This window comes from Nomia melanderi, chromosome 1 (genome assembly GCF_051020985.1).
Source record: "Nomia melanderi isolate GNS246 chromosome 1, iyNomMela1, whole genome shotgun sequence".
NCBI lineage: Eukaryota > Metazoa > Arthropoda > Insecta > Hymenoptera > Halictidae > Nomia > Nomia melanderi.
Genome location: NC_134999.1, coordinates 19,165,721 through 19,180,122, shown reverse-complemented (window position 1 = coordinate 19,180,122; position 14,402 = coordinate 19,165,721). Strand labels below are relative to the sequence as shown.

The following is a 14,402-nucleotide window of genomic DNA, read 5'->3' as shown; positions in this document are numbered from 1 at the left end:
CTTTTGTTCTTGCGATGATTTGTTTCGCAGACGCCGACACAGGAAGCACTGACGACTCCTGAAAGGAATTTCGCGCTGATCCCGGACACAATTACAATTTCCACGCGATTTTTCGATGGTGTGCACTCTTCGCGAACTGCTAAATTCAAAGCAATCGTTTTGAAATTAATCTTTTTCCGCTGTTGATCTCTTTCAACTTTAATATTAACTTTCAAGTTTAATATTTTTCACATACAGTTTTGAATTCGGCGTTAAATCTTTTGAAATTCTTCTCTCCGTTTTGTTTACCGAATTAATTCTTAGTTTTATTTTCATGTTCCCCGACGTTTACCTGCGAGTTTGCCGATAAAGAAATAATTATCGCGAAACTTCGGAATCTGCGCGCTGCAAGATTTTCGCGGGGTAAGCTTTCACGATTAAGACGATTAATTCCGTATAATTTTTCCTCCGTGTAAACGAGGCACTTTCGCCGTGGATAAAAATGATCAACCGCCGACTTTTAACTGGCTATTAAACTTTTTCCGCCTTCCGCGAAACATCCGCGGATCGGGTCGCGCGTTTGTTTTCACTCCCCCCCCCCCCCCTCCCCCAGGAACGGCTCGCCTTTCCGAAGCCCGATTTTCTTTCCCAATTAACCTGGTAATGAGTTCAATAATGAGTTTTGAAATTTATTCGTCAACTGCACGGTCTGCCGAAGCTACGGCCGGAGTATTAAATCCTCTTCTATAAATTGATTTCGTTCGCCGATTCGAATATACTGCTTTCCCTCTCTCGTCTTCTCCCTCTCCGCTTGCCCCGGCTGCCTCGTATCGTGTTCCGTGAATGTTGTTTGCGCCCCTTTGTTCAGCGATGTTCTCTCGGTCGTCGCGATTTTTACGGTCGATCCGACCGTTCCTGAACTCCGCGCGTCGGATACGCGATTTGTCGAGAGAGATCATTCTAGCAAATTAAATTCGCCGGAACGGCGTGGAAATTTGTAGTTTAGACTCGGGCTAAATCCGAATTAAATTTCAATGACCCGCGTTAGATTTCAAGTGGATAGAAATTTCTCTAAACACCGTGAAACCGGAATTCCTGAAATTACAAATCCCAAGTTAGAAGATTGGAATAATCCAACGCTAGAACCACCGCGCCCTTCGAAGTGACTGGATTCAATGTTCTCATTTCGTAATTACTAATTCCTCGAAAGCGTTAAATATCCGAAATTTGAAAAATAAATAATTTCACTTGAATAATTCGATGAATATACGAAGAGAGAAAGATGTAGTTTTACAATTTTTATGAGATTTGCATATGATATTAAATGCTGGTTTGTTCAAGCGTGAAATAAAATCGTGTGAAGCGTCACGCATGAAATCCCGTGCGCGTATTATAAAATAGTCAACGTTCGACAAATCACTATAAAATCCTCTCGAGGGGAAACATTCTTTCGTCGTAAAAATGAACTTGATGTGAATTATAATGGCGGCTCGCGTCGTCACGCGACTAAAACACGGCACGCGTCTATTCCACGTTTAACACGAGGCCCGTGATGTTTACACGGCCATAAAACAGCCGCCCCATAATTTTCAGTTGTTTTAAATTAAACGTCAAACGACTCAATATTTCACCGACTCTATTTTTCTCCCGTCGATAAACCGGCCGGCAACGGAAAAACTTGGAAAACTGATCGATTTCGGTGATGAAAAGCACCACCAGCCGACCCCTCTTCCCATCGTCGCGCCCTTAACCGCGTGATTTTATTTACTCCGTGCTCGAAACCGCTTTTTTCCACGGAATTAATCCTTACATTGGCAAAACACTTTTTCAATTGCCTTTTCTTTTCACTTCGGTTCACTGCGAAACAAAATATCCTCCGGCATTCAACCCTTTGCGGACGAAGATTCTTTGAACTGTACAAAATCTTCAACAGATGAAGCTAAATTACATATTAGTTGCTTAAATAATAGCAAAAACAGAAGCTACATGCTAATCCCTTGTTGTTCGAGTTATTCAGTCATTTGCCTGTGACTCAGTCTTCCAAATATGAACGTTTCATCTCGAAATGTCGACATTCGTCTGCAAAGGGTTGAATTACACTGAAACGAACTGCACGGCTGAGGAACGTTCATTCTGTCGGTATGTTACCTAAATCCATTAAAAAACATTAAAAATACGTGTACAGCTTCAGTTAACATCAGAAATATAGAGCACTTGCAAACATTTCCTTCGCAATAATCGAAGAGTTCGCTTGAAAAGTTGAATAAAAATCAATCGAAGTTCCAACGAACTCACTCGTACAATCAACGCTAATAAGAAAACAAACTATCCAATTGGTCTGGCCGCGAACTCGTTCCTCGTTATTCCGCGATCAATGAAAATCCCCGAACAAAAACGGCCGTTTCAAAAGGAATCTCCCCGGTTTCCCGCAACTTTCTTCCAGCCGTCGCAATCCCGAAAGGAACTAGTTCCGCGGTCGCCCGCGTATTTTTGCGACCCAATAGAATAAACATCGTCCGGCGGGAAGTTTAAATTGGTTTATTCGGCGCGGTTCCCGGGCAAGGTTTCGCTGGCCTACAAATCAGCGAGCTGTTTCCCCGAGCCAGCCAGCGAAATCGGGCCGAAATATATTAAAAACTCGCGCCTCTCTGATATATTCATTACACGCGATTTCAATTATCCCCCGGCGACAACAACGCGGTTCAGTTATATACTCGCGTTCGTGTTCATCCACGAAATCGAGATTTCGCGCTGGTACCTACACTCTCGCGTATGAAAATCGCGCGGAAGGGAGGCCGCCGCGAGGCGCATCATTAGTCCGTTAAAATCCTCGATTACTCTACTCCCGAGGTATCATGGCGGCGCGCGCGCGGTTCTAATAGGCTCTCTGAAAGGTTTTCGTCGAGCCAGGAACCCGTGCCATTCCCGCTTTTTATCCGTCCGCGGGAGGAATGTTTTTTATCGGGCCGAGCGACGCAGACAGCCCCCGTGAACGATCGTTCCGCGATCGAATAGTCGTGACAGTTGACCTCGCGTCGCGGCAGACCGAACAGACCGCGGCACCCTTGCGTTTTGTGCGTTTCAGATGCGCGGATTAACTGGATTCCTTTGGAGATCGTCGATTTCTAATTAATTAGAGTTTTAATATTTGAAGCACTCGATTTTTTAGAGTCGCCGATTGATTAGGAATATGAAATTTCGAAATCGCCAATGTTCTGCTGTCTTGCATTTTCACATGAAATGTGGAACGAAATTATATATGAAAGGTAATGAGATGTTTTCAATCACAAATTACTGCGTCTATCATTTCGCAAGTTGCTGGTGATTGAAATTATTCCATGACGATATGCGGTTATTGGGGAATCTTCGTCGATGTGGTAGATGTTTTTCGTTGACACTCGTTTTGTTATATTGGTTGGTAATTAACGGAAACCTTTCGCTTGCCATGAATGTTTCAATGAATTATTTGATTACGTTCCTGGGAAATTTGGTTGGATAAAGTCGCGTTCTCCGATTGGTTCTTCGCTTAACAGATGGACAGCAAAATAAGAAGTATTGTAATTGAATAATTTATTCATATTTCAAATCGATTTCTTCCGGTGTGCGAAATTCCGTTAATACACATCCACTCGGTACTGCGCGAATCCATTGAAATTTATTACGTTCTGCGTCTACATTGGTCATTAAACATGAGTATCGATAATTAACAGTAATTTCCAGTTAATTGCATTCACTGCAATAACGGCGCGGTAATGACTATACCAGCCAGTTCCAGAACTTAATTTAACAAGGTGTTATAACACCAAATATGATCGATGGACGCGCGAGCGGCCAAGAAGAATATTACGGACGTTGTTAGGTTTCAATGAACGGTATCGTGCATCACCACAGATCCGCGTTTAAACATCGAAATATCGAGTTCGCGCGTATCCCGGAATAACAACGGGAAAGAATCGAGGAGTAAAGTTACTTCTCGTCTCGATTATTCGCTAAAAATCATTCGCAATATTGCCGACGCGATATTAAAACCGTGCATCGTGTTCAATCGGACTCAAATAACAATCCTCCGCCTCTCTTGACACAAATTCTTAGTATTCAGTACTAATTGACGCGAGAACAGGCTTCAATTCTTTGCACGTTGAACGCCAGTTCCATCGACACGCTATTTTTCAGGGAATCGCACCGCAGACATCGCGTAGCCATATAAAATACAATGAAAGCCGTTCGAAGATGTAAAACCGAGTGTTTCGCGGCCGCAATAAACAATTATAAACTCGATTCAACAAAACGTGTCGATAGTGGATTGTACATGACCGTATAGTGATCGTTAAACGAGGAATCAGCCAACGGGAACAGTGAAAACTATCTTCCGCGGCACGAACGTGTTCGACCGACAGCGAACAATCGCGGTGTATAATTGGCTCGAAAAATCGAACAATGGAGAAGACAATTTAGCGTCGATAATCCGACAGGAATCTGGCAAAACGAGCATCCCTAATAACACTTGATCCGATGCGCGGAATTTGTAACGAACTCTCGCTGGAACAAGAGCGAAGGAGAGAGAGAGAGAGAGAGAGAGAGAGAGAGAGAGAGAGAGAGAGAGAGAGAGTGAGAAAAAAAGCAGCGGAGCGGCATAGCGTCCGGCAGTGGCCGTCGAATGGAAAAATCTCGTCCCGAGGGCGCTCCACTTCAACGAACTTCCCCTCTCCCGAGACCCACCCCCCTTGTGTGCTCGCCCGATGACTTTCGCCGTGCGCGTGACTCTTTAAACAAAAAAAAAATCACTCCGCCCCGCGCGTCAGCGCGAGAAATTCCGACGCCCCGAGCCTATCGACGCGCGAGAACTCTGTCGCCTGTACAGGGTGTTTGAAGAAATTACTGGGAAACTTCAGGGGCGTCTAATACCGATCGAAACGAACAAAAAAGTATTAACAAACGTAGACACGAGAGCCATTAGTTTGGGAGTTATTAGATTTGTTTAGTTTGACGCTGATCGAATGGCATAGTAGATAGTTTTGTTGGTGTATGGTGTTAATCTAGAGAAATGGAAACTCAGTGTCTATGTTAGTTCTGCTGACACGTCGTTTGTCGTGGTCAGAGGTGATCTTTAGCGAATTTCTTGGGAACAAGTGAGATAGTGTCGTTGCGGAATAAAAATATTAAACTAAGTAACCGGATGACAGCGCGCCGTGAGAATTGCTCGGTAATATAGTCAGCTGCCTGTTTCAAACACCGTGTATATCAGGATCATGGCTCGGACTCCTCGAGATCGAGCGGCGCGCGTCGATGCCTATCACGCCAATTAAGCATTTCGCTCGGAACGAAGACGGAGATAAAAAACAGAAGGGGAACAACAAGAAAACAACAACGCTACGCAACGACGCGACTCAATTTGCCCCCGATTCCGGCCATCCGGCTGGGTAAACAGGCGAAATACCGCGCAAAAAAATTCCAATTATCCTGGCTGTTCGCCGTTGCCGTCGTTGTTAGGCGGAGGGGAGAGGAAGAGGCGCAAAGATTAAATTCCCGGGGTGAAATTAGAGATTAAAGCGTTAACGAGCCGCGGCACCCGGGCGCGATAAGTTACGAGTCGTGTAACGCGCGCCACATTGGCGACGAATGGATCGGCCATCCCGTTTATGAATTTTTTAGAGGATCGGGCTATCATTTTTTACTTTAGCCCGACTGTAGTTCACGAGAAGATACCATTGTTTCTGAAGCAGTAGTCCAGTTATTGAGATACTGTAGTTGCCGAAGCGATATTACATTTACCAAGATGATAGTGCAGTAGACAAAGCAATATTAGAGTCACCTTTACATTACCGTAATTATCAAAGCAGTAAAAGTTGTGAATTACTGTAGTTGTCAAGGCAAAATTATAATTGTCAAGATATTACATTTACCAAGACGATATTGTAATTGTTAAGGGGATATTACATTTACTAAGACGATATTGTAATTGTTGAGGTAATATCAGATTTACCAATGCAATATTGCAGTTATCGAAGCAACATTAGACTCACCAATGCATTACTGTAATTATCAAAGCAATAAAAGTCGCGAATTACTATAGTTATCAAGGTAAAATTATAATTGTCAAGATATTACATTTACCAAGACGATATTGTAATTGTTAAGGTGATATTACATTACCAACGCAATAATGCAGTTATCCAAGCAATATTAGAGTCACCAATGAATTGCCGTAATTATCAAAGCAATAAAAGTCGCGAATTACTGTAGTTATCAAGGTAAAATTATAATCGTCAAGATAATATTATATATTGTAGTCACCAGGGCGATAATCTAGTTACCAAGGCAATACTTTAGTCACCGAAGCAATACTGTATCCTCCAAAGTGACCGCGAGATTCGATCCCGAACTACAGTTACCATCCATCCCGAATTAAGGTTCCTTTGGACCCCGACACGACCGAAAACCGACAGACGCAGGTAACTCACCTGTCCTCAGAAGGGAGCAGAGCACCAGCAACGGCAGCCACATTTTAGTCGGACACTTGCCGCACCTGGAGTACGATCCGCCGATTGAAGAGCCACTCCACCCCGCTTGTAACCTCGAGTGTCTCATCGTTCGCTCAACATTTGACGACTGCACCACCCACCCTCGCCGTGCAATTTTATTATTATTACTTCCAACCGGGCGACTGCTAATCAAATCCACTGGTTGCTTTCGATCACTTTTATTTTTCGAATAGCTTCCCTCTACTTTCCCGATGCTCCAGGGGTGGGGTTTCTTTATATTCCCACGGTAGATCCGCTATCTTCGATATTCCGCTGATATAAGTAGTATTTTCTTCGGCGTGGCTAATCAAATTTGCTCGCTGCGTTTCATCGGTTTGGATGTTTTCTCTTTTAGAGCTTAAGGGTGGTTTTCTTGATACTTTCTACTTAGTCTCGTACTTCTTCGAAGAATAATCGTGTTCTTCACTAGTGTTGCTAATAAAATCCACTTACTCCTTCCTTACTCTTTAGAATATTCTTTTTTAGAATATTCAGGGGGTGGCTTTCGATTACTGTCCACGTATGTTCACTAACTTCGATTTTCTCATGGAATAATCCTTAAATTGTGCAAGTAAATGATAATTCCCTTTAGTCACTCGGTGCATTGTCGAAGTTCGTTAAGGGGTGGTTTCTTAATGGTTTCTATATGCACTTCCTATGTTGAATTTTCCCATAGTATACTTCCCATACTAATCAAGTCCACTTGCTCTTTTCAGAATATTCTGCTTCAGAGTCCGTCAAGGGACGAATTTTCAGAGATTTCCCTGCAGATTCGTTATCATCGATTTTCCAGTAGAACAATCATTTCATTTACGAGCGAGATCACCGCGGTAACTCCCACCGTGTCCCTTCCGGTCACTTTTATTCGAGTATCCTCCCGTCAAGTTCATCAAGGTGTGAATTTCCTATATTTCCCTTCCGGAATCATTATCGTCGATTCTCTCGGTAGAGCGGTCACCGTATTTTTCGCCGGGATAGTTATTAACAACCGTCGGACGCTCTCAGACAGCCGCGTCGCGGTGTTTTTCCCTTTTTAATGGGCTCGCCGGGGTGTGGAGTAATCAGGGGCCGGGTTCGCCACAGTTTTCTTTCAAAGCCGGCCGCGATTTTTCGTTCCTCTTCTTTTTGCCCGTTATAATCGTTTGCGCGATTTACGGTGGACCGTTCGCGGGATCCGAGCGGATGCTTTCAGTCGCTCGCGCGAGACAATCCACCCTTTTCGACGAGCCTGCTTGTAGGACAGCCGGAGGGCTGGTTCTCGGTGTTTTTCTTTTTTCAAACGCGATCCTCCATTTTTCCTCGCAGCGGCCAGCCTTTATGCAGCCTCAGCAAAATCCACTGAACATATTACCGTTCACTCCCCTGCGTTTCTCGAAGGATCGAATCGCAACACACTCGGATAAAACAATTTACATCCGAAACTGCGGTTTAACGATCGTCAATTAAGACGGTCCGTACAAGTTACACCCAAACTTCGGGCGAAACCTGATCGATCCGGATCGATCGAGACGCTCTATACCTTCGGGGAAGGACTAGGAGTGGCGGACCTACCCCAAACCTGTGACCTCCTTCCGGCTTCTCCGCCCTTGTCAAACAAAACAGCGGATGCTAACGCGCGAATCCACCGGAAAATCGTGTTGCCCGTTGTTCGTCTCGTTATCCCGAATGGTCCCAGTGTATCGTCCGTGCGGCAACCCCGGAGCATATCCCCGGTTGATTATAATAATCCCTCCAGCACAGCATCAATCGAATCCGCCGGGTATCCTCGATCACTTAAAACCCAAATTAGATTACAACCTCGAGACTTAGCGGTCGCTCTCTCTCGACGGGAACACCGTGTCCGTCCTCATCCCTCCGCGCCGGAATCCATCAGAGCCACGGGAACCGCGGGCCGTCCCTCCAGTATCGTATTCTCGCGAGAAATTTCCTCGAGGTCTAGTCTCATTAGCCCGCCCTTTCAGCCGGATCCTTCCGGGTCATCCAACGACGGAGGTTTAATCAGCAAATCCGCCGATCAAACCGCCTCGACCCTTCGCGCGCATTTGTCCGCGCGCCCCTCCGCCTCTCTCTCTCGCCGGTCCGGCACCCGCCCCGGTGCTAGACTAATTAGTACCCAAATTAATTATCCCCGCGGCCGGCGCTCGCTCTCCGGTCCCCTGGCCACACACCGGCTTCTCACGAAGACGCGCGTCGCTCATCGGATAAGTCCGGTGATTTGCCTCATTTCCACGTTTCCGCTTTTACCTGGCACCCTCTTAATTATCCGATCCACCTCCCCGATACTCGTCCACCGTTCACACGAGACCGATTATCCTTTTTCCCTTTCCCCCGACACGGTACAGAGGAACGATCCGAAGCACCTGTTCGTTAAAACGTATCGAGATCGGACACCTAGCCACGTGCCACTATCCCGCACTCAGCCACGTGACACTGGACTCCGCGATTCTTAACTGTCATCCGTCGATCCACTCGCGCGACGCCTCCACGGTCCACCGGGATCTATCGATCGATCGAGGCGTCGAGGTACACCGTCCAGTTCACTGCCACCTCCGCGTGCCACGGTTTTTCACGCTGAATCCTGATAATCCTGAGAACTAGTCCCGACACTGTATCACTGGCGGACGATAGTATCCTCGGCGATGTAGCACATGTGTTCACCGTCGGAAGTTCGAGGATCGCCGATCAGACCGATGGATTATCCGCGAATTATAGAGCCACGTGCGATCCAGGACGGGTTCAGGCTCTCGAGATCGGCGTCGGCCGCGTTCACGCACGAAAATCTTATACGCGACGGTTTTCCGCGACAGCGTCGTTGACAACCGCTACCGGGAACCTTTTCCATCGAGAGTTCGTAGTTGACAGAAAGCCTTGGCGGGAGCTGCACGACGAATAAGGTGCCACTCCCACCCGCGCATGCTCCTCCATACTCTGGATCGTCGTGCCCTCTCCGTCCTGCGCCGCCCTTTCTCTCTGTCCCCCCTTTTCCAGCGAACGCTCCGCGAGCACCGACGGGTTATTCCCTCGCGTTACTCGCTTCTTACCTCGCCCTTCGCGCCAGCGTTTCTCGCTCGCCCGTACGCTCGTACGCTTACACGCGTGGCCGTAACGTTCTCCTGCGGCTAGCTTCTTTTCGCTTTCCTCGCTCGCTCGTCGTTTCCTTCTCCCGTCACCTTCCTCGTGTTTCTTTACACCGTACTCAATCCGCGAATCGATCGACAGGAATGCAGATCGCTATCGCGACTAACTTCTTCTCACTTTTTGTTTCCTTCGAATCACCTTCTTTCTTCGGTGTTTGCTCTGTGCTTCGTTGCGCTTCTTTTTAAACTGCGGTTGACCCGCGAATCAATTAACGGCGATGCAGATGCTATCGTGCTAAAGACTCCTTTTTCCTCTCCTCGTTTCCTTTCTTCGTTTATAGTGTTTCTTCTTTCTTTCTCGGGTTCTACTCTTTTATTATTTGCTTACTTCGTGGTCTTGTTGCGAACCGAGCTTCCTTCTCAGACGTTCCAGAGGAACTGGAGGACTTCGTATCTATAAATTCTATAACTCAATTGATAAAGATATACGGTTGCGATGAATCTTCTTCCTGTGATGCTACTGAAGCTTTCAAGTTCCTTCTGTTCTTAGACTACGGATCTCTTCTCAAATTCAAACGTTCAAGAAAGGAATTACTTAAATATTGCTCCTAATTAATTAAAAGCACGCTGTGGACATTTTCGCAATTTCTTATATTCGAGTTCCCCTGAATGCATAAAAATCCGCAGTCTAGTTATCAGCGGCGCGGAGCAGAATGCATGGAAGGAATCCGTTGGGTCTAACCGCGAGAAACTCGTGAATGTTCCCGTGGAACGGAAAGGTTTTCAGGGAACGACACTATAAACCACTGGCCCTTAATCTTTTCGAAATCACGGAATGCCTCTGGTTAGAAGAAACGTTCGAGGCCTGGTGAAACCATCGATAACGTGCATTCGAGATTAGAAATAATCGCGAGCGTACGTTTCATAGAAAATTCTACACGTATTAAATTTACGAACGGTTCGTGCTTGCAATTTTTCCGTGAGACTTCTTGCGAATTTTCATGGTTCGACGCCAGTTAAGAATCACTGCTACGGGGTAAAGAATGGGTTCCATTCGATTGATACTGCGGGTTTATTTTTGGTTTTGTGGGGCGCACGATCCGCATTGTAAATCGATGTCGTTGTATCGCGGTGGGTTCTCGGTGGAGATTTTGTAAACGTTCAACGTTGCAACGAATCGTTGAATTTTATCTTTCTATTTGGCTTCGTTTATTTATATTTTTCCCCCCCTCGTATGAACAAACGAATCGTTGAAATTCGTCCGGAGAAGTGTCGAATTTGAATAAAACGAATAAATCATAACGCGTGGGAAACATTTAAAAATTTGTCCTTCGGCTTTTCAGGTGCTCGGTGGATGCACGGAGGCTTTTGTAGATAGCCGTGGATGGAATTCGAGAGAAATTTGATGTAAGTGGTGCAGAGTGGTTCGGAAAGATAGTCAAGTAGTCCAAGAGAAATTGTAATCTTAAGGGACAGCGGAAATATCCGGTCGTAGCGGTCCGCAAAGTAAACCCGACGTTCGTGAACTGCACCGACGTACCTCTCCTTAAATCAATATTTCTTTTATCATTTTCCCTTAATGACGAATGACAGTGCGGCCCCATCGGATCCGAGGGCACGGCAGAATTTAAAAGTAGAGGAATCTAATAAACGAGAGTAAAAGTCTTCCGTCGCATTGAACTTCGACGCGGCTCGAAGAGCATAAAGCCGCATACAATAAAGACCGAGCTTTCATTAAAGTTCTGTTTCTATTTTGAAGAGGACGAAAGCGTCGAGAGAAGAGTAGCCTTATTACAGAGATCGAAAATGAATATTCTTCTTTTGAATCGCGTTAAATTAAATTAAATATCATTTAATAACAGTACATATTCGTTATCCACGTCTATACATACATAAATCAAAATGAATATTTACGTACACGATTACATAGTTATCATTAACCCCTTGCCGTACAATGACGAGTGAGACTCGTGATGATTTCTAAACTAATTTAACAGGAATCAATGTTGTTCATTACCCACGGATCTAAGCAAACAAGTATTTATTATCGATGTATTGTCTTCAAATGAAATTTCCACCCGAAGTAAAATGCAAAATTTTGTTGTATTTCTTACAAATTGTCGACAGTAAAATATTACACGAGCTTAGTGACGAAAGTAGATAGCACGCGAAGGGGTTAAAATCGAGAAAGTTTATATTTTACGAAAGCAATCGGTTGTCTTCTTCCGAAAATTATATGTTGTTCGGAATAACACGTCTCATTCGTTCACGTAACAACGCATCCGTAGGATTGCATTCGGATTGCAGCTTGCGCCGTGTCGTTGCAGTCGAACGGACGCGAACCGACGGTTCGGATAATCGAGATTTCGGGTAATGAAGGTTCCGCTGTAATTGAATGGAAAGTACGATCTCGCAAGACCCCGCGATATTATTTGAATCAATCGGCCGCTTCAAGATTCATACCGCGCACACCGGAGCATTATTCCATAGATAATCGGTCCACTGCCGCGGATACAAATTACTATCGATTGCGCGGAGGAATTAAATATACAGACCTCACGATTAATCAAGTCACGTAGCGGCACGAAGTCGATAATCTGTAATGGAACGTGTAACAGATACCGGGCGTACCCTAACCAAACCCAGTCGGTCGATTATTCATAGTACTCGGAAAACTACCGGTGTACGGATTGAATTTTTAACGACGAGTCGTTATTTGTTTGCCGAAGTATATGACGTCATTTTATCAACAGCTGTATCCGTTTCCCCGAGCAGGGATTAATTAATCGTGCCTTCCCATTTACCTAACTACCACTGTCTCGATAGTGTTCGTCCTCTTCGCATTTTTATTATTTCCCATTCGTTACTGCTGTTGATCCAATTACGACAAGAAAACGACGATTACTCGAAACAAATGATATACTTAACATTCGTCGTTCTATCGACTAGCAATTATCTAATCGTTCGTATCTTTAAATCGATGATCAGCTGGGAACCTCTTAACACTACCGGAGGAGTCAAAATGGCTTCCTGGTTTCTTTTTACAATTACAAAGAATTTACTGAAGAAATTTATTTAGCAATACGCAAATTGAATCGAATCATTTGGAGTCTCAGCAAATGCACTCTCAGAGTTTCCATAGGTGAATTTCGAAAGGTCGATGTAACTGCTCGGTAGTTTCAGTGTTAATGATTCTTAGAATAGCAATTATAATCGTGCAATAGGAAATTACCGCGAGTAACATGATTCCGCCATTTCTTTTATAGTTTATAGTACAAAATCATTAAGTTGTCTATTAAATAGCACAGTCGTTAAGGGGACTGTTGATAGGCTTTCAGCGTCGGAAGCGTTAACAGCGAAAGACTTTAACGCTGGAAACCGTCAGGAACGCTTCAAGATCGCTTCGCTTAATGAAACTATTAACGATCTTCCTAATTACCGATACAGTCGTAAATATTTGACAGCCACGCCCCGTGCGGCGGGGCTGCGTGAACACTATTATCCCAGTTTATACATTATACCGATCGTAACGCGCGTAAAAAGGCCGCCGTAATGAAATCGCAGCGATTAAAATGAAATACTCTCATCGGCCCGTTCAGCCGTTTAATATGTTTATTTCCGGGCGGCCGTGACGAGAAGCTTAAACAACGGAGCCGACGGGAGAAACCCGATTTTAATTATGCCGGCTCGCCGCGCCCCGCAAACTTCGCGCACGATATTGCGCGGACGGCGACGCCGCCCGTTGCGTACCCGGTCCCCGTTATCACATTCGCCGCCACTAGAAAAAGAGTTAGCGGCGTGTTGCACGCCACTGATTCCTACTAGAGAACAACTTGAGACAAAACGGAAATCCCCCCTCTTTTAATACGGCTTTTATACGAGACCGTGGTAACAACCGATCGAAACGGGATAATTACAATCGATCCTCCGCTTCGTAATCGCGATTAACACGATTAATCTATTATATAACACTATTAATCGATTGTTCTTTTTCTATCATTCCTTTTTGAAACAACAGCGTAACCTTTGCAGAGGAATTTGAACTCTAGACAATTCAGTTGTCGGGAATATTAATAGACTGTTAGTGATAACACTTTTCAATCATCAGTGGAAAGTTTCAAGACGTAACTCTAGGGAATTTAGTTAATTAACACTAGGTTTACGGGCATTTATTGTTTTGTACTTCATTCTATTATTCCTAAAAGAATTGGTGCTCGTTTATTTAAACTGGAGATTGATAGTAGGTAATTGGGGTACATGTCAGTGTGATCGCATCAATGGAAATCGGCGTAAACGTTTGCAAAATAATGTTTCTAAAATCCAATATGCGTCAATTTGACGCGTTCCGTAAACCTAGTGTTAACCAGTTAACTGTGTTTGACGAGTATACACGTCGTAAAGCTTGATGATACTAATTCTTTCAGCGATGAATTCTTGATTTTCCCTCATAAAGATGTAACTCTTCTTTGTTTCGCTTTGATCTTTCATTAAAATATGCTCTACGTGTATTCGTCCTGCGTTCGACGAGTACACGCTCCATTTTTTAATTTTACTGCGCGTGGGACGAGAGGTTTCTCCAACTAAATTCCACAGTTAACCGGTTAACCCTCTTAGAACATCGCGTCGGGATCGTAATGATTTCGAATATAGTTCAACGAATGTTCCTGAAATGAAATTAAATTCGAAATTATGGAACGTTGGAATTTTATCGACGATTAAACGATCAATTTCCAATTTACTTAGCTATTCATTTTCAAATTATTTCCGAAGCTTCGGTGGAATATTTTTCGCTCATCGATCGGCGCGTTTTAAAGTCAATTCATAC

General features: G+C 44.5%; 1 protein-coding gene across 1 annotated transcript in view; it reads right to left on the bottom strand.

Annotated features, from left to right (window-relative positions):
* Nucleotides 1-9,365, bottom strand: part of LOC116432710 (uncharacterized) — a 94,853-nt gene extending 85,488 nt beyond the window's left edge. Inside the window, exon 1 of the mRNA XM_031989954.2 lies at nt 6,441-9,365. Coding sequence (XP_031845814.1) covers nt 6,441-6,567 — 127 coding nt within the window. The 5' untranslated portion in view covers nt 6,568-9,365. The remainder of the gene's footprint in view (nt 1-6,440) is intronic.
* Nucleotides 9,366-14,402: the final 5,037 nt, after the last annotated feature.